Source organism: Anopheles marshallii, chromosome 3, assembly GCF_943734725.1.
Source record: "Anopheles marshallii chromosome 3, idAnoMarsDA_429_01, whole genome shotgun sequence".
Lineage (NCBI taxonomy): Eukaryota > Metazoa > Arthropoda > Insecta > Diptera > Culicidae > Anopheles > Anopheles marshallii.
The window spans coordinates 70,612,090-70,639,554 of record NC_071327.1 but is presented as its reverse complement, the minus strand read 5'-3'; the positions used below and the strand labels follow the sequence as shown (position 1 = coordinate 70,639,554).

General features: G+C 46.5%; 3 protein-coding genes across 4 annotated transcripts; all 3 read right to left on the bottom strand.

The window, feature by feature from the left end:
* Positions 1 to 3,237: 3,237 nt before the first annotated feature.
* Positions 3,238 to 9,643, bottom strand: LOC128716087 (uncharacterized). 2 transcript variants are annotated; one of them, XM_053811007.1, is made up of 4 exons: positions 9,534 to 9,643; positions 5,978 to 6,074; positions 4,428 to 4,601; positions 3,238 to 4,265 (listed from the first exon to the last, which is right to left on the bottom strand). In XM_053811007.1, the coding sequence occupies exons 1-4, from the start codon at positions 9,543 to 9,545 to the stop codon at positions 3,238 to 3,240; spliced, it is 1,311 nt and encodes a 436-aa protein (XP_053666982.1). In that variant the 5' UTR covers positions 9,546 to 9,643. The 2 variants fall into 2 exon arrangements, with proteins under 2 accessions (XP_053666982.1, XP_053666981.1); XM_053811006.1 differs by lacking the exon at positions 9,534 to 9,643 and adding an exon at positions 6,249 to 6,355.
* Positions 9,644 to 17,237: 7,594 nt separating this feature from the next.
* On the bottom strand, positions 17,238 to 18,586 carry LOC128711346 (ras-related protein Rab-3). The gene is made up of 4 exons (XM_053806215.1): positions 18,362 to 18,586; positions 18,178 to 18,296; positions 17,475 to 17,646; positions 17,238 to 17,389 (listed from the first exon to the last, which is right to left on the bottom strand). The coding sequence occupies exons 1-4, from the start codon at positions 18,584 to 18,586 to the stop codon at positions 17,240 to 17,242; spliced, it is 666 nt and encodes a 221-aa protein (XP_053662190.1). The 3' UTR covers positions 17,238 to 17,239.
* Positions 18,587 to 19,259: 673 nt separating this feature from the next.
* Positions 19,260 to 20,261, bottom strand: LOC128714608 (juvenile hormone acid O-methyltransferase). Its single transcript, XM_053809482.1, has 3 exons — positions 19,870 to 20,261; positions 19,519 to 19,799; positions 19,260 to 19,444 (listed from the first exon to the last, which is right to left on the bottom strand). Exons 1-3 carry the CDS (start codon positions 20,259 to 20,261, stop codon positions 19,260 to 19,262), a joined length of 858 nt encoding a protein of 285 aa, XP_053665457.1.
* Between the last annotated feature and the right edge of the window lie 7,204 nt (positions 20,262 to 27,465).

Here is a 27,465-nt window from a genome sequence, read left to right as displayed (position 1 = left end):
TTTGTTTGCAATTACTAGCATTGTATCATCCACAGAACCGGGCATATCTGCGCGAATGGATAACATCGTCATGCTCGTTTTACCAATAATATAATATATATTATTTCACGCCCAAAACACACGCCACGCCTGCAGGGGTTTCGGTTGCTATATCATATCATCTTGTTATTCATGTGTGTTTGTTACGGGTTTGTCGCCATTTTTCCCTTTTTTCCTTTTTTCGTAACAGCAAGTGTGAGGGGGTTTTTTCTTGGTTTACTTTCGTTCATTTTCTTGCTTGCTTGCGCTTTTATTCGAGTTTGGTTTTTTGCTTTAGGTTTTTCTTTTCCATTAAATTCATGTTTCTTTTTGGCTGTTGGGTTGGGGGCATGGTGCTAGTATAGAACGGTTCCATTTCGTGTTTCATAATATGTGTTGCATTAGGGGTGTTGTTTTCTGTTCGCTTATCGTTAAACGGGTGGTGTGGATTTTGAGGACGGGAAGCGGAAATGAGGGGGAAGTGGGGATGGGGATGGCATTTTGTTGTGTTATCGACTATCATCAAACTCCCCTAGTTTACCACGTTCCTGTTGCTGTGTTGTGTGTCTGTTTGTTTGAGCTCTCTATAGTTTTATTATTGAATTACCGTGTGTTTTTTTTTCTCTTTTGTTTGTTATTACGCGTGTTTTATTTCTCACTTCTGTCTCTTTAGAGTTTCGTCGTTTCAACTAATAGGTATGTTTCACTCATTATAACAACTGGTTTTGTTTTGCTTTTGCCTTAACCGGGGACGCGTCTACTAATCGTTCGCTAACCGCAATTAAATGTTGTGTTTTGTATTGTTTTCTTTTATTATTTGTTTGTTTGTATGTGTGCATGAATGTGTATGAGCCGTGGTACTTGCCTTTTACTATGGGGTTTTCGGTTTGTTATGTTTGTGATGGTTTTAACCCTGTTTTCGGGTGCTAACTATCTCGCCTTACGATTGCCTACAGTGCGTTCCAACCGTTAGCGCTCCTCTTCGAGACTGTGTGCGTTGGTATGGGTGTGTGTGTGTGTCTGTGTGATCATTTGAATTTTTTACGCTCTAGCATCAAATTTTGATGCAATTGGTGGCCTTTGCTTTTTTTTTGGGGGGGATGGGCAAACGCTAATATCCGTTCCAACCCCCCTTGCCCCTCCCCGGGGGGTTTTCACCCACTTCACACTCTTCGCTACTTTACAAATAAATCTAGTCTAAGTACGGCTTTTTATCCTATTTTGCTTGAAATTGTCCTCAGTTGCATTCGCATGTGTGATTTGTTTTTTCTTCCCTTCTTGCCGTACACTTCCCTGCTACAGGGTTTTGCCGCGATAGCACCACCGCTACCGCTTGTCTCGTTTTTTTTTCTGTTCTGGAATGAATGAGTTATACCTTCGTCCATTTTTTGTTCACCCTTTTCTTTAATAATAAGCTAATTCGACCGTACACGTCCGTTGTTACGATATTTTGTTTGTATCAATTTTGTATTCTTTTTTTGTTTGCTTCGTTCTTGTTCTTGTTCACGGTACCAGTTTTAAAGTTTGACCTTTTGTTTCCTTTTTTTTCTTTTCTTTTCTTTTGTTAATTTAATTGCTTCGTTTTATCCTTACAAGCTACCATTTCGCCACAGTGTTGAGTAATACCTTTTGTTGCTGTGTTGTTTGTTTCGTTTATTTTCTGTCCTAAGTAATGATTACAATGATGTGCGGTTTTGTTGTTGTTGTTATCTTCTTCTTTTCCTTCCTTCCTTTTCTTCTACCGTTGTTTTGTGATTGCAGCTCATTATAACGTTTGCATTACCTGTTAGCAAGGTACGTTAATTTCCTCAAAAAAAAGCCGCAGTTGTTCATTGTGTTTTCTCGTTTGTTTTGTTCTCTCGTTTTTCTCTCTCTCTCTCTTTTATGTTTGCTTACACATACACACATTCGTTCGTTTCACTATTGTTCATTTTATTGATTTACGTTCGTAAACTGGCAGCGTGTTTCTTTAAAAACGTTTGGCCTCCTTCGCGGCCTGTTTCCTGCTTTTCTGTTAGGTCTACGTTTACGGGAGGGGGTTTTGTTGTTGCTGCTGCTGTAAGATGCCTTACATTTGTGGGGCGCAATTATGGCGTGCAGTGCTTCGTTTATGTTGTGTGGTTTGGTTTCTTTACTGGTTAGGGTTTTAATCGTTTTTCGTTTTCTTGTTTTAAATTTTTATTTTATACTAACGAGTTCTCACTCTGGCGCTGCAGCACGCCCATTGTTTTTTTTTCCATTTTGTCTTGTGTATTAGTGTTTAATTTATTTGTTTTTTTTGTTGTTGTTGTTGTTGATTTGTTTGAACTAGTGTAACCAATTTTTTTTATTTTTCTTCTTCTTCTTTACCTGTTGTGATGCTCCTATTTAGACATCCGGTACTGAACTGCACTTGGTGGATAACTAGTGCACGTTATGCAACTCGTAAGTTTTGTTTGTGTTTTTTGTCTCTTCTTTTTCCGCTTTTTTTTGTGCCATTTGAACCCCCGCTGTAGCGTGGAGACAGATTTGTCCTGATTTTTTGGCACCATTCACGTCCCACCACGCATTATCGCACCCGGCAAACCGACTAAACCGATCGGGTTGTGACCGATCAACCGCATAAAAGGAATCCGTACGCCATACAAAATGCTACACAGTAGTAGTTGGATGTGCTCTGGTTAGCTCTACGTGTGTGTGTGTGTTTCTTTTTTTTTAATGAGGAATAGTGTGTTCTTGTGAGTTTGTCTGTCACTGTGGATTGCTGTGTCTCACACTTAGCCCCACACATTGTCCGCCTCTCTCTCTCTCTCCACTATCTCCCCCCAAAGGTTTACAAAAACTCTCCGGTACACACACACACACACAGATAAATACTAGTATTTCCGGTTCCGCTTGGCTGTGGCTCCAAAACAAATCGTCCCCTCAATCGGGAGCCTCCCCAATATGAGAGAACCGCGCGCGCGCGCGTGTGAGGTGACGTGCTCGAACGGCTGCTACTATGTACCGCCACGCGACGGTGGAGCCCTAAATACAAAGATAATCACTAAACACCGTTGGGTAGCTCGGGAGGAGCCAAACATCTCCTCCCCCCCCCACACCCATCCCGATACGTGTGCCCGGTGGCGAGTGGGTCGGGATTGTTCTAACTCTCAGCGCATCGAACCGCAAAAAGGGAAAACGAAACACAAAACAGTCTCGCCGATGTACTCGGGCAGGTGTGTGTGTGTGTTTGCTTGTTTATAATCTATCCTCGTCCTCCTCCTCCGCATCCTCGCCGTTCTCCTCGTTCTCCTCCTTGTAGCCCGGATGCTCTGATATTGCGTAATAGTTTCCATTATAAATAACACCTAGCTCGCGCAGCGCATCGCCACGTATCGTTGCCTTGATCGTCCAGTTGTAGCAATCGTCCGACTCGCTCTCGCGGTCCAACCGCTCCACGTCCAGTATCTTGGAGCTCAGCCGCTCCAGTATGATGCCGATGTCCTTGATGCTGAGGTGGCGCTTCTGATCGACCGACAGCTGGTCGATCAGCAGCAGAAACTTCTCGGACGTCACGGTTTCGTCCTCCATGACGGTGTTCTCCGTTTCGCTCTCGGAACTGTCCCGCTCCGGTCCGATGTCCAGGAACCGCACGTGCCCCTTGGTCGTGGACGTTCGCCGGCTGTCCGACAGGCTGCTCGGCGGCGGTTGCGGGCTCGCCGACCCGTCCTGTATCGGTGACGTCGCGACGTTCTTGTGCACCGCAATCTTCCGTCCCTCCTCGTGCAGTGCGCAGCAGTGAAAGTCACACTCGGTCGCACCGGGGCTGCCGGCCCGCGTGGGCATATGCGCATGGTGCGCACACTCGGGCGTGTGCACGTGCACCGCCCCGACCGCACTGTCGAACGAGCCGCCCTGCTTCGAGAGCCGCCGGGCGGAATGGTACATCTGCGACTGCGGATCATCGTGGTTGATCACGGTGATCTGGGGGCTGGGGAAGCGCGGCTGACTCGAAACGGACGACTTGTCGATCGAGTTCTGCGTCGAGAGGCTTTTCTTCGACGGGGAAAATTTGTCCGACGTCGGACCGTTGCTTAAACCGGCACCGGGACCACCGCTGCTGCTGCTGCCGCCGCCACCACCTTGACCACCGCCCTGCCGTTGATCCCAATGCAACACAACTGTGACTCGACCCTTGTTATCCATAATCTTCCAGGAGGGTGTTTCATCCTGCAGCTCCAATGCATGTATTGTTTCGCAAACGATCTTTGGTATTGCTGATATCGCTACCGGCACACAGGTGGATAGGCGAGTGTGTGTGTGAGAGAGAGAAAGAGAGAGTATGTGTGTGTGTGTGTGTGTGGGAAGAGAAAGAAAAAAGACACATAAAAGGTTGGAACCATCTGTGTAGCGGGGGAAAAAAAAAGGAAAATGGCCCAGCCACTTACCAGCCTTTATTACATCGACACCCGTCGGGTACCAGCGTTCACCTTGTCGCAGTAGGAGCAGCACCGTATTGTTCGCTAACGTCCTGAAGTATTCGCCATCCTCGACCTGCGTACCGTCGCATTCCAACACCAGTCGCACGGGTTCGGAGGCTGGCACTCCTAATTTATCTTTTCCTATTTTGGGTGTTTTTTTTTTTGGGGGAGGGATGAGAATGGGGGGTTAGTAACAGGCAGATATATAAACCGTGTTTTTTTTTTTAGTACAAATAGGGGAAAAAACACACAATTCTTGATTTTTGCAGCACGGGTGGTGTGGGCTTATTGAATGTTGCTTCTGCCATTGGTGGTCCGCTAGCGCACCAGCGATGCCTCCGTACCGTAGCGAGAGAGCCTACATTATTCACAATCTTACCGCACAACTGGAAAATAGGGTGTACGCGTATCCTTCCCGTGTCAAGCCTCGCCTACAAGAAATTCCACCGATCGTTCCACGCGCTGGAATCGACCAACTTGCTGGTTCGTTTTTGCAACTGTTTTGACACTTGGTTCGGTTTCGGTTCACCACTAGCGCGGCGATGTGGGCGATATTTTACACCATTCCGGGTGTGCTTTCGGCTGGCAGAAATCGAAGAATGGTGTCCAGTGCTGCTGGAGCGTCGTACAATTTTTTCACCATTTTCCCACTAGGTCGTCGCACGGAGAGATTTTCCGCGCGCTCTCACACTCTTTCTCTCGCTTTATCTCATCTCACACACATCTCAGCACGGGGCACTCACGGTGACAGTCGGGCGGCTGGTTGGTAATGGGTAATAAGCCATCACACTCAATACCACCCACACGTGAAAAACCGATTTTCCAGCGTTCCAGGTTTTCCACTCACTCACTTTCGCTTGATTGCATTTTTCGCTCACTCTCGCACGCTCTCACGCAATCTCCCGCATTCTCGAATGGAGAGAGGGGAGGAAGGGGGGGGGGGGAGGATTTGTTCACGCTCTTGCAGTAAGATTTTCGCTTTCGCTCGGCAGCATCCCTTCAAAATGGCCAATTCTACTCAGCCATTCTTCCAGGCATTCATATCCCTCTCCCTCTCTCTCTCGCGGGCTCTCTCTCTCTCTCTCGCATTGCCAGTCATAATTGGCAATGGCAGTTTCGTTGTGTCCTAGTTTGGCCTACTTTCCATTACTCGGTCACTTGCATTCCACTCACTGAATGTTCGATCCACGCTTCGGTTTCGTCGACGGACCTGTTCCTGTTCCCCGTGCGTATGTACTACCTTTTTTGGAATCGACGCGTAAGGATGTGTGTGAAATGGGGAAGGTTTTTTTTTCCTGTTGTTGTTGGTTGACTTGTGTGTGTTTTATTTTAAGGGACCGATGGCTTTTTTTTTGCTGGAACGGTGCTGCCTGATGTCCTAATCGTTACCTTCTGCATCCCGATTTATGCATCCGCTGCTTTGGGCTCATGTTGCAGTAGACTGGCACGCGTACAATCACACACACACCGTGCTGCAAAAAAACAATTGTGGCAAATGACCATTGGTTGACACGTACCTCTAACTATTAGCTCCTCGAAGCTACCTACTACGAGACCTTTACGGACATTGCGCCAACTGTCCCAGATTTTTAAAGGCCTCTTGCCACGAGACTCCTGCGGGTGGGAAAAGAAAAGAACCGGGATTGTAGTTGAGAAACTATCGGGACCGGGGCTCCGACGGGGGGGGGGGGGGGGGGAAAAATCGGGTTTTCCGTTTCGCAACGAAAGTTACTGTGCTGTACACCAAATTGCGGCACAGCGGCAACAAAAAAACAAACCCAAACGTACCACGGACATTCCTTGGCGAAAGTTCAAACAGTTGCAGCCCCAAATCGGTTTCGAAACGCCCAATGTACATAGTGCTGCAGACCACATCTTCAGTAACTATTGCACGCCGGATGCTGCTGCTGCACACACACACACACACAAACTCCCCCAAAATCAATGCACCATGGGGCAGCTCGGTACCACCCAAACGAACCCTCGATCCGACCCCCCCTCGCCAGCAGGGGGTAGAACACAATGTGTTTTTCTTTTCGCTTTTCGTTACTTTTGAACGCCTACGGGTATCGGCGTACCAGTGGAATCCGGACCGTCCCTCACCGGTCGCCTCAAGATCGCGAAAAATGCCTCCGACCGCATTGTGGTGCGCTTCCGGTCATAGCGTACTTCACGTGCGTTTGTGTTGTTTGTCTTCCCGATTCGTTGTGGCTTCCGCACGGCTTAACGCGGCTTCGATCGATGATGCACCGATCCACCGACTTGCTGGACAGCGCGCGGCGCGTCCTCCTTATTGTGATGCAACACGGGCGCGGAATCCCAACCAGGCATTAGCAGGGGTAGCAGCTCTAACTAGGGCACACGTGCATCCGGTGCAAACTGCAGTGATCGCGGCCGAAACTGTTTGCTTTGGCACTGGTGCTTTGGTGAAGATTGGAGCGGACGAACAATTGCAAAACTAAACATTGACCTAGGTTAGGATGGTCGCGGAATGATACTGCAGGAACGGCAGGAACTGGGAGCAAATACGACACGAGCACAACTTTTTTTTCTATCACAGCGAGTATGGGTTGAAGCCCTGCAGCCTTTATTCCAGCTAGTCATACAAAAATACGCTGGCAAATTGCAGGTGTTATCACTCTGATATCAGACAAAAATACACCAAAAAATCCTTCCTTAGAACGACGCCAATCCGTCCCTATTTGCTGTATGTTTATGGTAGGCGAAAGTGTCCGACAAAATGTTTCGATAAAACGCCACTAACTTCCCAGCAGCTCCCAAAACCCAACTACATGTGGGCCACACGTCGTTTGACAGCGCAAAGTTCACTCGCAGCAACTCCTTGCGCTTCTCACTAGGCTCACGCAAGGGGGACAAATATACAAAAAAAAAACACACACACACACACACACACACACAAAGCAGGAATTCGCTTTCTCGCCCCGTTATTCTTGCGTCGTCCCCGACCAGCGGTGGAGAGCTTCCCGTGCAACGGTCAGCCAAGATGGTACGCTCTATGTACTGCTTATGTAGCGAACGCGAGCGGGATAGCTACCACACATAATAGACGGCACAACGGATTTGGCCTACATTTTCACTACGAAACTTGCCACTTGCTTTTACGACCCGTGACTACTCCGCTAGAACCTTTCGACAGATTTCCTTTTCTTTTTTCGGTGGGGAGATTATTCTTTCAGTCCCGGTTCGCACTGTTCCACACTCCGTGCTGTTCGGGGTGGCTTAATGGGGGGGGGGGGGGGGAGGATTTTTCCGAGCTTCTTGGCTGTCTAAATGTCCAACTTCTTCCCCCAATACAGCGCTAAGCGTGCGGGCAGGAAGCTTCTTAACGTTTTCGAGCCTTATCGTGTACCACAACGTGGCTTATCGCCATCAACGATTCCTTGATTGTCAGACACTGCTCGCACTGATCGTGATGGAAGGACGCTGTGCTTCAGGCACTGGTACTTGCCGAACACAATGCCAGCACCCGCGAGTCCATATTGCAGTGTGATGCGAAAATATTTTAACAACTCCACTGCTTTTTGCCAAAACACACACACACACACAAGATGTCCCACGAGGGACCTCCAAACCGTGGCTCGCGTCGCGCGCAATTAAACCCAACCAAACCCACGGCGCACGGTGTAGCGGTACAGCGCGACCTCGACGTGATTGCTACGGCCACGATGACACAAAGTGCACTGCCCTCATGACCGAAAGTTGGCAATCGACAGTCGGTCGTTTACGGTGTGGCACGGTCGTGTAACCTCGTTTCGGACAAAGTAGTCGCTGTGGCAATGCAATAAATTTACAATCCCCTTATGTACTGAAAAACGGAACGCCACCACCACTACTACCACCGCACTGTCACTGGCGTGCAGCAACAACGAAACGAAACAACGAAAAAAAAGGCAGAGCAAAAACGGGTTGGCCTGCCGTGCTTCCCGTTGGCACCGTGCTTCCCGAATCGGTGCACACACACACACACACAGCAGCGCACCGCGCGAAAAGCGATCCCTATTTTTCCAGCGAGAGGGCGCCTACCACTTACTGAAGAGCCGTTTGCAGCATGCTGACCTATCCCGATGTGCGTTCTCTTGGCCACTCTCGCAGGTGGCTCGCACGCTGCTCTCAGTGCGCTCTCCCAGTCTCTCTCTCTCTCTGTGGCGTGAAGTTCCTGGGAGTGCTTGCTCCCTGGGTGTCCACAGTGACTGTGTGTGCGTGAGAGCATTTGGCACTCACAGCATCCTTCCGGAGGAGCAACGAGTTCCTTCACACTGATGACAGGCACTCCTGCACTTATGATCATCTGCATGCCGTATGAACACGACCATACTGGTTGGATGCTTTCGTACAGGTCGTGGAAGCTCCTGCAGGAAAACCCGCTGTTAAAGTCCGCACGTGAAGCATAAACTCATATCCGAACCACAAAGTTCCACTGTTGGAGTTCGTTTGGGTGCACGCGAATTCTGGGGAGGGTATTGTGACATTTAAATTTTGACAGCTTCATCTTGCTATAAAATGAAAGTGCCACTAACAAGTGAGCTTTTATAGCACGGTTTCTATAGCATGGTTCGAAACCATGAATGAAGCGGATTGCGCGGAAACATCCCACAAAAAAAACCGTGACCTAGTCGCGTGTTTTGACAGGCACCCTACGGTAACGCATCCGACCAGCGGCATACTTAACGATGGCTTCCCATCTGTCAAACGGTCGGTGCATGGGGGGGGGGGGGGAGGAGGGGGGGGGTGTATATTCAACTAGGGATTGTTTTCATTAACCTTTTCACCCGCCCACGGAAGCTGTCAGGTTGGTGGCCTCGGGATCGGGACCCATTCTCACCCTTCTTCCACCCCCTTCGGGTGGGTTTTTTTTTTTGAGGGGGGGAGGGGGGAGAGTGGGCACACTGCTGCGTACGTGTGTTCGCACACACCCATTCAATCATGATGGGTAAGCGAGCGCGCGCGCGTGTGTGTGTGTGCAGCATCGGGCGTTTCGATGGTCCCTGTTTTGACAGTTGGGCCGTCCCGGTATGGTGTGGGCCCCAATATACGGCGCATACGGATACCTACCTCCCTTGCCATTACGACATGCCTCAAAAGAACGAACTAGGGGGCACTGTTTTGAGCCCCCTCGCTGCATCGACACTTGCTGGTGTTAAACACGACATCCGTTAGCTCCTTGGATGGCTTGGAATGTGTGGCGGGGGACGGGTGGGCGGCTATGGTGGGAGCGCAGTGCCGAGTGCTCGAGCGTTTGGGAGCGCTTTCCCAAATCCGGTTCGCGTATCCGCAGCACCGCAAATCCCCCAATATGCTCACAGCAGTCCGGTGACACCAGACGACCACGATAACGCCGAGGACGATGACAGCGATGAAGACGATGATGATGCTGATGATGGGACTGCTACGTCCGGCTCCATCATCCGGGGGGGGGGGAGGGGCGAGGGTTTTCCCGACTGTCGAGGCTCTTACGACACACCACTGTTCCACACGACACACGCGGTATGAGGGGGTGTCCGTGCACCCGGGGTCAGTAACACGCGCGAACCTGCGCCAACCACCGTATCCGACCCTCGCGTTACCTCGCGTTACGTTACGCCCGTAACGGACAAAACGGCAGCCGCTGCCCGCGAACGCACTACCGTGCAGCGCCTCCTACGTAGCGCGGTGAACGATACCGACCCGTATCGCAGGAGCACTCTGCCATCGCCGACACGCACTGTTCGAATTGAACGATCGATTGAATCGAGTTTCGAATATCCTGTGGCCCTCGTGCTACTCCTCAACAAGGCGCTGTCCGCTAGTCGCTAGTCAGTGTGTGCGTGCGTGCTTGCTTGCGTTCATGTGTGTGTGTGTGTGTGTGTGGGGGGGAATGTGTAGTTGTGTGTGCGCGTGTGTACAAGATATTCTCCGCGTGTATGGGTGTGTTCGTGTGTGTGTGTGTGTGTGTGAGCACGTATGATTGCATGCGTTGTGTGCGGCACAGGCACTGAAGGGCAGTTCACTTCATCGCTTTTCACACTCAGCGTCGGCAGCGCGCAGACGCAGTGCGGGTCGCTGTTTTCCTCCGAACTTGCCTCCACCAGAAACACGCTTCACCACGGTGCCCCTTGTGCCCAGGCCACGCTCACTGGTACACCGCTCACCTGTACTAGCACCACCACAGCCAACCACCAACGCCTTTCATGCATGCAGTAGGCAGCATTCGCACTAACGGCCCACCATTCGCTGCCCCGAAAATCGCCCAATTCGCCCTCGTTTCGGTGGCTCAACGTGGGATAATGCGCCACCACGAGATATCTCTATCGCGGGCCGTTAGGGGGGCGGGAGGGGTGGAACTTGCTAGCGTCCTCCCGAACGCACCACAGGGAAAACTCACACAGCGGTCACAGACTGGTTATGCAGGCAGAGGCAACCGATGTCAACGCTTGACGCCCCGTGTTCCAGAGCCCGCAAATGTTCCGGACACTGCAAACCCTGTCACCCCACACACTGTCTGCCCTTGCCTGCAGCGGGAGGCTTCCGATCCACTTTTTTTCTCTATCTCGATTCACCACAGTGGCCACTTCGCTTCTCCCGCATGCATTCCACTAGCGCCTTGAGGCGATTATTCTTCACTAAGCACACGCGCGCGGACACAGGTACACGGGAGGGGGTGGGTGGGGTGGTGGCGAACTGTACTGTACAGGCACGCCGACGGTCGTCGCCGTTCCCACAATCTGCACTAAAACCCGCACTGGCGGAAGCAATGTACGAACCTTGGCGAAATGTCGGCCCAAACTTCCGCACGCACTTTTTGGGGGGGGCGAGACGCGATCACCGACACCGTACCGTGGGGCCACTATTCTGCTGCCTTCTTTCGCCTTCCATTCACTCTTCACTCTGCTCTTCACTGCCACACACAAATCTCTGCTCGCTATCTCGCTTGCATTCTCTTCCTGCACAGAGGCTACCTCATTGATCACGCCTCAAGCACAACCGCAATAACATTTTCGCATTAACGCCCCAAAAACCCCCGACCGACCTGGCAGCGCCGCTTTACCGTGGTCGAACTGTTGTACTGGGCCACCACACTGTCCCTGTCTGAGGGTGGTTTTCCGTGTTTTTTTTTATCTAACAATTTTCACTCACAGTGCCGTCACGCAAGCAGCGAAAAAAAAAACACACACACGAACGGGTGCCTACGTGCGTGCGTGTGCGACGGTGTGTCGAATGAGCTGCCACACGGATTTAATCAACAGCCGCCCCCTTGGAACAACGGAACTTGGGTTCTGCCTCCAGTGTGTTGCCTCTCTCGTGCGGAGCGATTGCGTTCGCAAACTCATTCGATCACGGGTTTTGACACGCACGGGGCGCCTAGGATGGACCGTAACTGTCCGACTGTGCGATGGCAAACATGGGTGACAGGCGAGAGAGAGAGAGAGAGAAAAAGAAACCGGACAAACCGCCACCCTTGAAAAGGCCTTTTCGAACAAATTTCCACCCAATGCAGCCGTGCAGCCCTTGTGCGATGAAAGGGCACCACTGGTTCGGTTGGCAGGGGGCGGCCGCGGTCGTGGGATGTTCGAAATGTTTCGCATGACAGCTGGGAGCCATTCGATGGAATGCTGTCGTTTGGGTAATGGCTTGCTGATGTATTTCGAAATTTGGAATCTTACTCAAAGAACTAACGGCGATTGCGAAATATTTAAGGCGAGTTGGAAAATGTTTGCACATTAAAATAGCGGAACAACTAAAACATGAATAAACGAATAAAACAGTCTTCTACAAGTGAAAAATAAACGTCAAGAATTGTTCTGCTTTCATTTCATACTTGTGTCACAATTGAGTAATCAACAAATCTGTATTAATTGGGACGGTTTTGTGTTCTCTTGCTGTGATGTTACACCATCGAATGACTCGAGAAGGTAGTCAAGAATCATAAATCAAGAAGTTAAGGAATATGTTGTGAAAATATGTCCTTTAAACCAAGAACCAGTTTCATTGGTGTAAAACAGATAAATTTATACAATATATTGCTGAAGCTCTCACAACTACATGGAGCAAAACTTGACCGTTAGTTCTACTTCTTTATCAATTCTTTGTATCTCTTTTCCACAAAGGTAATTGCTACCAGCGTGGAAGGTCTAACGAATATTCAGCTTAAGCCTATTATTTTCGTGTTTCATTTTATTTTAATATTGGCTGCAGTTAAAAGAATTCATATTGTTTTGCCGTCACCTTTTAAAAATGCCTTGCATTATGTTTAATACAGGAAACTTGCAAGATATGGAGAATTCTTTTCGACAACTCTAAGCAAACGCAATCCCAGGTAGCTTGCAGTGGCGCCACCTAGCGGATTTAAATAGCACCACTATTACTGCTTTTGCTCGAGACGATACTATAGAATAAAGCCATCGTCATATTAGCGTCGTATCACAAAATATGTTCGTTGATAGAATATTTCATTCTTTTATCGGTAAAAAAAATGCAAAAAAAAGGTTAAACCTACTAACGTATCCTGCAAACACCTTAGCGCTTTCTAATTCCTATGCTTCCACTCTTTCGGCATAGAACTATCAAATAGGGGTAAAACGGTGGATTAGAATATCTTCCGAAAAGATCAGTAAATGGACTATTAAGAGAACTGTTGCATTAGTCTAATACAATTTGACGGTTGAAAAGAACGGGTAGGTAAGTGTCATAAGTCCTCTTTGATGTACTCAAGAGTTTTCTTGTGGTTGGATCATGATGCAGTACTGATCATTGTTAGGTTATGATGAAGATCTTGATGATCTATATAGATGCATATCCTAGCATTGGCTGGGAACGACTGAATTATCTGTTGATAGTTGTATCTTTAACCCTAACCCTAAACGAACATGTATTTGACCATAAAATTTGACAAGGACAGTGGCGAATCAATCCTCCTGGAGGCCCTGGGCGGAATGATAGTTGGGGGCTCCTAGTTTACAACGGGTGAGTGGGGAGTAGTTTCAATTTCTCCAGTGGCCCCCGGTGGTACACTTCGGGGCCTCCTCTATAACACGGAAAAGGAAACGGAGGATAATTCATACTGCTTTTTCCTAGTCAACTGCTTTTTTTAGGGCAAGGCACTAGGCGGCCGCCATTCGTAGGATCCGCAATAGGACAAAGACACTAGATATTCACCACATATCATGTAATATTGCTAATTCTCCACACTTGAATATCAATTTCTACACAAAACCACCCATAGATTACGTGCAGTTTATATACATTCGGCATTCGACTTCAGAACCCAAGGCTTTTGCCATGAATCTCATAATTTCGGATAAAGATGGATGTTTTATTGAGTCTTCCTAATGCCTAATTAAGAAAAAAAAACATAAAAAATGATTAAAAACCTGGAAGTTCTTTAATTTCAACGTTAATATTGTAATCAAACACGTAGAACTAGCGACACGAACTACTTACCCATTTGGTGTCTAATGCTCAGTCAAACGAACAACCAACAATACTTTCGTATTTATAGGACCAGATTTTCCTCGTATATATTTTGCTAAATATATGTATATATATATATATATATATGTATGTATATATATACCTTTAATTATGACAACAATTATGATGACCAATAATTTACTTTGCTCTGGTTTTCGTCGGGCCTGGTTGGTTAAGAAACAGTACTAGCATTACGTGCGCATATTCCACGAACGTTCGACCCTGTCCATGACTGTAAAGGGCTGTTGCATGTTTAGTTGCATTACTGATTCTGATACGCTTTCGATGCGCTTTCTCGACATTGCATTAATGTTTCCTGTGAGATGTGAAGGTGATCGTACTGATTGGTACATTATTCCATTGCAAAACGTGCAGGTAGCGGAAGGTAAATCATGAGTAGAACAACTTGAACGCTTGAAGTGAAGTACTAAAGGATTTGAATGAGGATTGAAGAGCATAACGTGGCAAACGTTTGACGCACTACCAACGATAACGAGTGAAAAGATTTGTCAACTTGTAGTAGTTTTGTTTCACAAGCAAAACCAAAACAAAAAAAAACCGATATGTAGAAAACGAGTCCGCATATCATCCGTCCGGCGTGCGTACTGAAACGATCGCAATTGCGCCAAACCACAACCGGGCAGTTTGTTTGATTACCGATACAGCTGCCTTTCCAAAAGAGTAAGTGGGGTGTAACGCATAGTTACATAGCGTTACGTCGCGATGCTTCCATTATTTTACACTTTATATTGGACGGCAAGGTGCCGTCCAGTGTTAACCGGTTAATTTAAGCTAAGGAGGAACGTCTATATCTTCCAACACCCACCCGCTGCGGCCGCTGCTGCTGCTGCTGCTGCTTAGTAGGCACATGTAGATGCATATTCGGGGTGTTGAATTATCTGTGGAAAATTCTTTTTAAAACATGAACGTATACACACACACTCACACACCCATACGTCGATTGTTCTGTAACATTGAATTATCATCGATTAATTGAATTTGACGTTGACTGGTGTCTGTTTTGCCGCGTACCAGACCGCTTGCCTCGATCGCGCCCGCTTAAACACCACCGACACCGACCCACCGGCGCCTAAATGCACACTATCCGCCACGCCTCAACCGTGCAATACCGTTTATACTACGTTCGAAGTCGATGTGATTGTTACTTAGACTTAAATAAAGGTTCTACACGCAAACTTGTCCCAACTTGTAAACGCTATATGTTGTGTGTATGTGTAGGTTTTTTTTCTTGCACAGTGAGGATGATACATGACACACCGATATTGGTTGAACGACCGATGCAGGATAACGTTGTTTGTTTGTTTGTTTTGGTCATTTGCGTTACCAAACACACATGCAGCTAGTGCCGTTCTATTTCACTACGTTTTGCGTGCGAGAGTCAAACGAGGGGTTTACGAGGCAAACAAAGACGACTGACTTAAACCGATTGTGTGTTTTTTTTGTTTGCTTTGCCCTACAATACTGCTAACGTTAACTGATGATGCGGTTTTCCAATACTTCTCAGTGCAACCGAAGCCCAAAGTACGCAAAATGGCAATAATTAAATGGGAATGATGTAACCACCTGGCGTCATATGAACAACATTCTGTACATTGTAATACTGTTTCTATAACGTTGTATGCGGGGGATAAAGGTATCCTATGGTTGGGCATTATGTCTGAGCTCCCGAGCGAATCGCGTCCCTGCTGCCATTCGATGTCCCTCCTTTTGTTTGGGTTACGCGGGGAAAACGTTCAAGCTACTCGTGCCCTGTAACGGATAACTGATGCTGGCTCATCTATGGTGAAAATGGAATGTTGCCCTCACCCCTTTGAAGCTTATTGTCGCTACCTCACTACGAACAACGTACCTAAACACAATGCGTAACCCCTGCAATCCCTGCCCGAGATCTGACCGGAAAAAAACGAAGCGCACTCTCTTTACGCGGCTGATTCGGTTGCGTTCTGCGGGGAGCTTGTTCGAACTGCCGGCCGAAACAATCCAACCGAGAAGAGACATAAAAAACCAACCGAACGGAATGGGTGGTCCAGCAAGGGCTCCCAACGATACGATTGCTGCGGTATGTGCCTTACACGCGACCTTCGTTCCATCTTTTCGGCTGTCATTTCGTTTGTCCTCCGCCTACCAGTTGCACCAAGAAATGCGCTCCGATTTTCCGATCGCGTCCGCATCGCAACGCCCTTTCTGCTAAGTGAATGCTAATATGCTTTACAGTACGGTAGACGCGTTTTCCGAAACTCCGGAACCGTGCCCGGAAAAACCAACAAATAAAAAAAAAACACGAACAAATTTCCCATTTCTAGGTTATGCACAGGCCGCGCCTGTGCCGCTACTTTAACGCCTGGGTCCAATTTTCACCCATTTGTTTTGCCTCCTTCTGCCCACCAGCAACTCAATAAATCCCCAACCCCAGCCCCGGCCCCAATAGCCCTACACATAATGACGATGAATGTATTAATTCTTTGCGAATGTATGTGTGAGTGTTCTGTTTTTTTTTTTTGGTTTTGTTTTCGATATGAATATTTCTGCACTTACTGAAGTTATACTTTCGTTAAATTACGGAATAGGTTCTAATAATCATTCTGCTTTGGTTGGATTAATTTAGCTTTATCCCTTTGTTTCAGCTTAGTGTGTGTGTGTATGTGTGTGAGTTATGTTATTTGGTTTTTCGTAGTACGTTATATTAGTGTTAGACTTGCGTTTGTTTTGTTCCATTTTTCGTGTTATTTTGTGTTTTGTTTTTTTTTTTGCTTCTTTTTGTCGTTAAGAAAAGCCATTTATAAATCAAAGTACAATCCTTACCACCTTTAGCGCAATGCTCATCCTACCCACGGCCAATTGTATTGAGTACCCCTGCATACATTCCAATTCACGGACTGCCGGATAATAAGCTACTTCCAGCACGGTGCCATGTTGGTCACAAATTTAGCAACAATCGTACACCGCATTTTTAGTTCCAACCAAGTTGTTTTGTTTTTTTTTTGTGTTTGTAAATTTCTGTTTGTGTTTGTTGTTTTGTTTCTTGCCTAATATGCCAAGGAAACTCATTTCTACGATTTTGAATCCTCCGTGGACTGCTTTCAGCACGAGAGCATAACGAGTGCGTAAAGGTGTTTTTTTTTTGCTTGTGTGTGTTTGTGTGTTGGGAATATATTTGTGTGTTTTAGTTTACGGGGTTTACGTTCTTTGTTTTTGTTTTGTTCTGTTCTCTGTACGTTACACCGCCAAAACCATAATCCCAGCGCAGAAAGATAGCCCCGACCGTGCCCAATTGCCAGCGGGCGCAACTTTTAGCAGTTACAGTTCGCGTTCGGTGGCCCTTGGCCGGGCTGATCGGTCAACCGTTGACCCTTGGGACCGCCGGCCACCAGTGTTGGATCGGAATCTAAGCTCTCCGACATCTTATCGCAGATGATGTCTACCAGTCGCTCAAACACATCCTGCAGAATTTGGCGGTGGTAGGAAGAGAAGTGGGAAACACTGTTTTAGTGCGCTGTCTCAATGCTTACGGATGGAATACTCTACCGTCACGTGTACGTTTTCCTTGGCGGACGTTTCGAAAAACTCCACACCCAGCTGGTCGGCTAGCTGTTTGCCGCGCTCGAAGGAAATCACTCGCTCGTCCTCCATGTCGCACTTGTTGCCGACCAGTATTACTTGTGCGTTGTCCCACGAATAGGTTTTTATTTGTGTTACCCTGTAATGAAGAGGGAAAGCTATGAACCTTGTATCGATACGGTCACTTTGGTGAGCTACAGCGCGAGATCTAGCTCACGAGAGCTGGTTTACGAGTGCTCCAACTCGATTGCTGAAATTATTTGGCATGAAAAGTTTCATGAAACGTTTCACGGATTAGACGATAGCTGAAGTGCCCTAAATGTCCTTAGAAGAAAAAACATTTTCGGGGGATCTTGATCAAGAGCTCTGAATCTCGTGAGCTCATAAACTTTCACTCCCTTATTTCTGAGGCTTTCTCACTTCAGTTTCCTCAGTAACTAACAACTCCAAAATAAACCTCTCCGACTAACTCTAATGTAAGTCTGTAAGCTTGAAAAACAGCTGAGCTCTGTAGGAGTTCTGAATTCTGAAAACTTAGCCAATTCGTGTGAGTTCTCGTACTGTCTTTGCTCAATTCTTAATCAATATTAAAGATGAAGCCAATGAAACCAATACGGGCATAAAAGGAAATTAAAGTAAATGAATTCAGTAACGATAAGTTGGTTCTTACCAATCCTGTACAGAGTTGAAGCTTTCCTCATTGGTGATATCGTACATCAGGATGAAACCCATCGCTCCACGATAGTACGCCGTCGTTATCGTGCGATACCGCTCTTGCCCGGCAGTGTCCTAAGCGCAACGAGGAAGATATCATTACCATGTTCATACTTTGCCACCAGGCAAACCCAACTCACCCATATCTGTAGCTTCACCCGCTTGTCATGGCGGAACACGGTTTTCACTTTGAAATCAATGCCTACCGTCGACACGAACGCGGAGGTGAACGAGTCGTCTGCGTAGCGAAACAGGAAGCTGGTCTTGCCGACGCTCGAGTTACCGATGATGAGCAGCTTGAACATGTAGTCAAAGTTCTGGTCGGACGCATCTTTCTGCCATTTTGGGTCGCCACCTCCAGCCATCTGGTTGTGTGGTTGAGTGTGAGGGAGAAGAAAAGCAAAAAGCATCCGGATATTAGTACATTACAATCTTACGGCCATTCAATCATCACAACGCCACAATACGTTATGGGTTCCGTTTGTTCTGTCACCTTCGCACGGTACTGCACAACATTGAACGGTGCAAACCGTTCCACCAACTAAAGCCCTTACAACTTCTCAGCAAAGAGCCCGCTAGAAACAATTAATCTAGACCTTGTTGACGACCTGAACGTGAACTTAATAAAGTCACACTCATGCAGTTTTTAATTAGCCTCCATACGCACGCGAGGTGCGTAGCCAAACTCGTTTCTTATCAACGTTTCGATACGGTTTCTTTGGACAAAGTAATAATGCCATTAGCTCGGTGGAATGTGGTTAATATCCAGTGAGCTCAGTTGTAGTGTAGTTCTTTTTGTGTACTCTAAGCGCGCTGAGCGTACAGTGAGTGTTGCGGAAAGCACCTTTTATTTATTGAGTATATATTTGTATAGATCATTTAAACCCTTCCAATTCTTAACTACTAATTCCTGCTTATTACACATTGATGATGTATATAAATAACCCCTTCATATAGGTTAGAAGTAAATATTGTTTTTTTACAAATTAGCTAAATTAGAAGTGAAGAATTCCGTCCAGATTCGACGCATGTCGAGCACTACTTCTTCGCATACACAACCACCAATTTGTATGGTGAAATGAATTGTAGATTTGCATCATTCTCCTCGGTGGCACCTTTCGCCAAATACATCTCCCGCACAACAGCGATATAATCGAGCAAGAACTTATCCTGCAGCTCGGCCGGCATCCGTTCGCTGAAGGGATTTACAGCCAACACGGCTCCTGCAAAGGAAGGTGCATAGAAAAAGGAGATGAAAGTTGGAGCTTTGTGGCAACTGCAGCACTATTACACCTACTCTTCAGATTGTCCAACCCCTCGTACACGTACAGCTTGTCGCGAACCTGAATTTGATAGTGCTGGAAGCCCACCGTGCACAGCAGATCTTCGATCTCACTAGCCGGGTTCTCGCAGTACTGGTACGGTGAGATGTACTTCTCCACGTCGTACATGTACTTGGACCATTTGGGCGAACGAGACAGTTGGTTGTATATGTCGAAGATGGGATTGTTGGCTAAAAACACCAACAGGCAGTCACCGCCGGTCTTCAAAAGTTGGTAAATGTTGGAGAAAGCCGTGCTGGAAACCACCGAACCGCACTGTGTTACGATTTATGTCTGGGTGCATCACTCCCTGCAGATGTACTTACTGTTGGTTCTGTACCCAGTGCAGACAGTAGAAGGAAGTTACGTGGCTAAACTGACCCCACCGTGCAAGTGTTGACGCTTCCAGCTTCGCTCCAATATCGAGCGTATCGAACTCGACCGTCTTCAGGTGGCGGTACGACTCGCGCGCGTAACGCACCATCTGCTCCGAGATGTCCGTCCCCAGCGCGCGCCCCACCGGAACGGTCGTACCCCGGCCGAGCACGGGTAGAACGAAGTCGACCAACACATCGCCACTCCCGCAACCGATGTCCAGCAGCGCAACGTCTTCGCCACCCCGGCGACAGCTGAGCAGGGGTGCGTATTCTTTCAAAATCTCCATCGCATCGCGCCGCTGCACACCGTTCGCCTGCTCGTACAGATTAGCCTTATTCATTTCACTTTCACTTTTGGGATTCTGTTCTCCGCTTCGGGTTTGCCGGCGCTTCTAAGCGTGGTTCGGATTTCCCCTCCCAGGGGGGCAGCACTTTCACCTACGGTCGTTGCATACCCAAAAACGCGCGAGTTGGACAACTGGCGGGAACCCGTTGGATACCGATGTACCGCTTCGGGTAGGGCACAATATGTGTCTGACCGGTGTGGAATTCTACTGTTCCCGTTTTATAACCCGGTTCGGCGACGGCGAAAGAATCGAAGGCGTTTCTCTTCCATCCCACGGTGTCGATCACCGATCGTTCGCTCCTGCTCTGCCCATGATTGTGGCGATCTAATCGCCCCCGAAAGAGAATACATTCTACGAGTAAAAACTCCCAAACATGTCCCGCAACAAAAGAGGTTTGTTAGAGATTTCAAAAAAAAAAACAACAGAACACCCCATCCGAGATCGAGATCGCTGAACCTGACCCTGCCGACCCTTTACGAATGCGTCCGAAACGGTGGAAAAATGCCCTTTTGTTGTACGAAGAAGTTTCCGAACTTGTGCTTGAACTTTGATTCAACCTGGTTGGTGAATCGCGTGCCCGTGTGACGGTGCCGGGCTTGCATTCTCGCATTCGGAACAACCTTGCGGCTTTGCTTCTGTTTTTCTTTCTCCATTGAACGGTTGCGCAACGGGGACGGATATGTACCTGGCCGGACACGTGGTTACACAAACAACAAACGAACGCTTTTGCATGAGAATAGCCATTGAGCACGGTTACCGTAGCAACAGCAGCACGGAGGCGGCGCTAATTGATCAACGATAAAAAAATGACGCACGCTTAAGAAGGGGCTCTAGGAGGGGTCTTTGGTGTAAACGAAAAATAAAGAATGCTTTTCAAAGGTAAACATTGCATTATCTGTTTACCATGGCTGTCTTCAGTCATTGAGCAGTGAGCAAAAAGTGTCAAATTGTATGGAGACTGTTTGTTCATCGGACATATTTTCCATACGATTTGACGTTTTTTTTTTTTGCTCAATGATCATTGGCTGTAGAGCGGCGGGTAAGTTTTGAATGGGAGTTCGACTTTTTTTAAAATATGCGATAAGTTAATAATAAAATATTGTGCATAAGTTATAAAAATGTAATTTGTTAGAAAACTTAATAAAAACGTTCAAGAAACATCAATTCAATCTTGTAATAGCAGCTATTGATAATCGCAGGGTTACACGAAACGCAATATTTATATGCGTACAGTTAGTACTAAAATTCTGACATATAAAAAATATTCCATACTTTTGGAGGAAAAACAATCAATCGTTCTCTATCAAATGTAATGTCACGGATCTAGTTGGCCTTGAGTGGTATAAAATTCAAATAAGCACGTTTTGTCCTCATGTAAGGGCAACAAATCTTGAATAAATTAGTAAAATATGTGACTTATTGGCACAAATTGATGTCAACAATTGTGAATTATGAGACAAAATTCATCATTATTCACAAGCTTCATTATTTTACAATTAAAATACTGTAATACAGAATGGTGGTGACGAAGGTTGTAAGTTAAAGACAGTTTAATTTGCAATAATAACGATTTTTATGAACTTAAGATACAATAAATAAGATGAAGAACAGTCTCAGTCACAAAACATTGCGGTCTGTTCCGCACACCACATTCAAATTCCGAGCTCATCTGTACATTCTTCATGCTTTATCGCCAAACTCGCCACCAAACCGTCCAGAAAACGCTGTCACCATCGAAGGAAACGGCTCGTAACCAATCTCCGGCTAACCAAGGCCTGGGTCGAAAAGACGGAAACAATTAAACGCTCGGCCATATACAGCGGAGCAGCAGGATTCGTCTCGGCGTCCCCCACCAGCTCCAACCCATCCCGGGCACGGCTTAACTTCTGCCCGTTTTCCGTGATTGTTATTGATTTTTTCGTTAGCCGCTCATACATTTATGCAGCAGATCAGCGAACTCCGGGACCGTGCTCGTGTTTTGTGGCCCAAAACTAAAAAAAAAACCTCCCACTTCTTCGGCCGGAAGAAAGACAATTTTATCAGAGATTTTTCTGGTGCTGAAAACAGCCAGCCAAATGGAGGAAAACATGACCACATTAGACTGGTCGATCTCCACTGGCGTCAATGCTGTGTAGTAAAGCATTCGTGATTGACCTTCCCGAGCGCCCATAGTATGTCTTGCGTAACATACAGCAAAACGCTGGAGGAAAACATGACAGGCTTTTTTGACATTGTGCTACTTTTGCTGCCACTTCCTTCGAGGGTTTCCCCATCACCTTCGCCCCCCCCGCGCTAGGGTCGCTCGGCCAACTGTCGCACTGTTTCTCTGGCCGCGTGACGTCTTCCGTGTGTGCGGAAGCACTGCTTGTTGACAGTAATGTGACAGACGCATCGAAAATGATGTAGGAAGCAAATCACACACACACGCACACACACACGTACCTCTTTGCAGTGACTGGTGCTTGCGGATGGAAAATTCCGACGGAAAACTTGCTAGCTTGTTGGACAGCGTCAAGTAAACACGGGAACTACAGCTGCTCGGCCAATTCCTGCTGCTGTGGGTGCGCGTAATGCGTGGGGATTTTTTCTTTTGACGAAATCTGAGACTTTAATCACTTAATTCCGCTGAGCAAGACACAACCTTCGATCCGTCGTTGAATCGAAGAGATACACTTAACACTTTGCGCTGGGACACTTCTTTACGACACACCGCCGCACGGTATTGTTTGATGTGTGGATGATGAGTTTTGCAATGGGGTTTTTTGTTTTTGGAACGGACGTCCCTAGAAAGTAAGAAAAGATTGTTACCAGAGCTGACCCACTGCGACGCCTGCCAGGGTTCAGGATCCAAGCCTGCACACCACACGGAACTGTCAATATTTTCCATCCACGGTCTGTCACGCACCCGTAAGCTGCCCCGTTTTCGCTCGCTCAGTGTTCGGTATTCTCCCTGTTCCACGGGCAACAACACTTCCTGTGGTAGGGTTTTTGCTTTGCCCACCTGCAAAAAAAAAACCACCTAGCCAAGAATATGCGGACGGTCGAGAAGAGTGCTTTTGCCCCAGAGTGGCACTTTCCTGGTCTATCCTGTACACACTGCTGGAGTGCTGCCCAAGAGGAATGGTTCTATGTGTCAAAATTTCGCTGTGCTTTTTCCCATCTGCTGGATCCACCCACACATTCAAACGTACACACGCACACGCACACACAGATCCCAACACAAGCGTGGTTTTGCTCGGAGAGCGGGGAAAGTAATTGTGGGAGAATGAAAATGTCCTACCCAAGTGCTGCTCGGCCCAGCAGTAGGGCTGGCAATATTACGAACCGCAATAAGTTCCTGCACGGGAAGAAAAATCAACACAATCCTGTTTAAATTCGAAGCCCCCCCAAACCCCCCTCCCCCTCTCCGAACAGGGAGCGCTCACCTTGAGAAAACAACACTCTTAACCACACCGTGAAACGACGGACCCGACTAACACAACCCACTGCACGCACAAAACCAGCACACGGTGGAAAGGAAGCGGGTTTTTTCCACTCTCACTCGGTACACACTGATGGGGCTGCTGCTGTTACAACCGACCCGAACCGCTGGCAAAGGACCACGAACGGGAGCGCATTCGACGGGTGTTGCATCGGGTTGAATTCGACTCAATTATTGATCTTATTTACAACACTGGTCGCCTTCCCGCACACGAACGAACGCCACCACCGACGAGTGGGAGCGAGCCCACGGGCATGCGCATGCATCGTTCCGCTGGGCGAAATGTGACGGTGTTCGAAACCTCAGCACCACATCGAGCGTCACGTCGCGCGATTGTGTAGCCACCCACGGCCGAACCGATGCTTGGCTGGGGGATTTTTATGAATGAATATTTGACGTTCCAATGTGTGCGGTTTGGGGATGTGCACCGGTTTTTTTGCTGTTGTTGTCGTGATATTCGAAACGGTAATACTTAAGCTTTGCATCACGCGGGAAGCTTTCGGAAAATGTGTTTGACTTTCGGAAATTGTGCTCAGATTGCGGGGAAAATTTAATTTGACCAGTACTGTTGTGGAAGCTTTTTCAAAGCGATTAAGATATCTTTTGCACGAGATGTCATGTTATTCAATGGAGACTATAGGCCTAATATTACTATGCCCACTCCAGATAAAACTATGGGAAGATCACAATAAAAGCACTTAAAATATCGAGGAAAACTGTTAACTTCGAACTGCATGAAGTTCCAAGACAAATATCTGAGAAACAATTGGAAAATTCACAGGAATACTTGTAGAACAGACACAAACCTTGGACAAAACCTTAGTATTTTCACGAGAAATTTGAGAATAATAGTGGAAGGAAAATTCAATGATTTGAAGCTCGTTAATTTGACAGATGCTGGGCAATTTGGAGTTTTTGCGTTATTCATAAAATATTTGCCCTATTCCAGTGTAGTAGGAGCAATATTAAGCAATTCGCATAATTTTTTATGGCTTTAGTCTTTGAATTCCTCAGGAATTCTTTGGTTTCTTAGCAATCCAAATCAGTCCGGAACAGTTCGTAGTTGACTCTCTTTCTTTCTTCTTGGCATAACGGCCTACTAGGATGTCATCATGCCTATTATTTCAGGGTTACTAGATTTATTTTACCACCTAGCCCGGGTAGTCTTTGCTACGAGGGATTGGTCCGGAGGGGATTTTGGATCGGTCATGTCGTGTGAAGATTGACGCCGCTGCCATCGTGCTACCAGGCCGTCCGTAGTTAACTAGAGTAGTTAAAGTAATCCGTCGTAGTTCGGAATAATCCAGAGAACTCCAGAATTTCCCATCACTGGTAAAAAGTCCCATTATTTTCGCAAAACTTTGAGGGTTTGGTTGGATAACATTCACAATCGTTTAAAACCCATTTATTTCGAGTTGAATACCTCTGTAATGATTTTTTTGTTCTATTTTGAGACTCGAAACATCCTGTTTTGGGTGTATTCTTTTACATAATACTACTACTACAGGTTGAAAAAGGCATTTTTCTGATTCCAAATAGAATAGAAAAAATCATTAAAGTTGAAGGCGAACTTGAGCGAACTGGTTCGTTCGTTGTGAAGAGTTGAACGAACGGTACAGATCTTCCGCTCCTTTGGACAAGGGCTTCACTCAACCTGTCATTCTAGTTCACTCCTCCGTTACATTCTGCCTGCGTTATATGTCGTTCGTGTCGTTATTTTTACAATTTGGGGATTTTTCACAAATTGCAGCAACCTTTCTTGACGAACGAGGTTCTTTCGTTCACTAAAAAGAACTGATCGAACTGTACGGGTTTAGTTTATGCAACCCAGAGCTATAGTTTACCAAGCCTTCCGTCAACAAGAACTTACTATTTGTTATCAGCCAGATGACGATACGGTCAAAGATTTGTTCTGCAACGTTCCATCCAATGTAGCACCACTCCACTTACAAACTTTCCACGAGCGATAAGCAACAGTGCTCTGCCATAATTGTATTTCGCTACGAACGGTTTTGTTGTTCTACAACACTAATACCGCTTCTAAAGCATTCCAAACAGAGCTCGGTAGGTCAATTTGATTACCTTGCTACCATACCAACCATCTAACTAACTTTTTCCTGGCAGCGCATCATTTTAATGATAACAGACTAACAAGTTGTTCTACATGCGAACGTAACCGTATATGTAACCGTTCAACTTTTGTTACATAATTTTACCTCTCTAAATTTGATTCAACGGCAGACACACAACAGTTTTTTTCATTCATTCGGAGCACAGGTGTCTCGGTTTCCCACAACGTTATCACCACGTCCCTTCGCAGTGTGATATTTAATCACAATTTCCCATGCGCTGAGCAGACAGTGTGGGCTGTGGTATCAATTCAACCATTCCATCATTGTACCGGCACCAACCATATCTTTTCAATATCCATCACGCGCCACGTGGTTCGTACATCGATGCCCGATGAAAATGTTTCTCCCGGGAAGTATCGCAATAATTAGTTATATTTATTGCCACGCGATCGATAAGAATGCAATAAGTGAAATGTTGCAGTGGCGGATATTTGCATTTAAGCCAGCATTTACACGAGCGCATTTAGGTGATAATTATAAAACTACATCACCTTTCAATCGTTTTCAGGTTGTAACTGATTGTAACTTGCAATTGTGAGAGAAGGATCCGAAAAGGTTTAACAGCACCGAATGGAAGCTTTCCGCAGTACTATATTTAAATATTCAAATCCATTAGTAAATTTGACACTCGGTCAACCTTTTAACATGCCACAAAAAAACCCCCCGGTACACTTTCAAGGGTTACTGTTGCAATTGTAACATCTGCTAATTCCATGTTGCAATGCAGTATGAACTTCGACGCCTAATCCTTCTAAAGCATCGCCGCCATCGCCATTTTAAAACGCATTTCTCTGCAAACAAAATCCCCTCAGGCAAAACCTTGCGACCTTACGGACTCTACCACCAAATGCACTCCAATCGATAGAGTATTTGTAGTTCGGATATGAATGCACGGGATTAGCTGTGCGTTGCAGTAACGACTGCAGTACCAATGCACTTCATTGTGGCGATTATGGTCTGTGGTTTAGTATTACGCGCAATATGTCCATGGTGCCATTTACACCAAACTCTTTACATTGCAATTGATTTTTTTTTGTGTTGGAAAGAGTTTGGATGTAGTGAATTTTTACATTTCTGCAATGTTATCATTAACAGGGTATAGATTCAAGATATCAATTACCAATTCAAGATTCCAGTGAGTTGTATTAAAGTGTTTAAAAGTTGTAATAAATACAACTTCTTTTTTTTTCTTTTAATCTAATAAACATTGCATGACATTACATGAAAGTGTTAGGGAACCTTTTGCATGGAAGAGACTCCTGGTTTCAATACTTATTTTGAAATAAATCTGATTCTGATGTGATGAACTTTAGTGTACAAAATAGGATGAAATTTGGTTGTAAGACTCAGCGAACAGCTTCAGTATGTGGCCAAAAACTGTGAAGATGTAGCATATGATATTAAAGTTTCAGGACTTTTTCAAAATAGTAAAACCCATGACTTTGAATTTAAGCTGGAGAAGAGATTCTTTGCTAGAGATTGCGCGAAAAGATACCGAGGAAAAGCTATTACAATTTTCCATACTCTGGAACAGACCAACCATATGCCTAAAATTCTCGGAAGTCTCTCAGTCTGAACTGTTTGA

Coding starts and splice junctions, on each gene's coding strand:
- LOC128716087 (XM_053811006.1), bottom strand. CDS start 6,335: ATGTGGTCTGCAGCACTATGTACATTGGGCGTTTCGAAACCGATTTGG. Junction 4,602..5,977: donor CGAGGAGCTAATAGTTAGAG/GTACGTGTCAAC, acceptor CACCCAAAATAG/GAAAAGATAAATTAGGAGTG. Junction 4,266..4,427: donor TGTCGATGTAATAAAGGCTG/GTAAGTGGCTGG, acceptor GTGTGCCGGTAG/CGATATCAGCAATACCAAAG.
- LOC128711346 (XM_053806215.1), bottom strand. CDS start 18,586: ATGGCTGGAGGTGGCGACCCAAAATGGCAGAAAGATGCGTCCGACCAG. Junction 17,647..18,177: donor TTCAACTCTGTACAGGATTG/GTAAGAACCAAC, acceptor TCTTCATTACAG/GGTAACACAAATAAAAACCT. Junction 17,390..17,474: donor AGGAAAACGTACACGTGACG/GTAGAGTATTCC, acceptor CAAATTCTGCAG/GATGTGTTTGAGCGACTGGT.
- LOC128714608 (XM_053809482.1), bottom strand. CDS start 20,261: ATGAATAAGGCTAATCTGTACGAGCAGGCGAACGGTGTGCAGCGGCGC. Junction 19,800..19,869: donor CACTGGGTACAGAACCAACA/GTAAGTACATCT, acceptor GGTGGTTTCCAG/CACGGCTTTCTCCAACATTT. Junction 19,445..19,518: donor GGGGTTGGACAATCTGAAGA/GTAGGTGTAATA, acceptor CTTCCTTTGCAG/GAGCCGTGTTGGCTGTAAAT.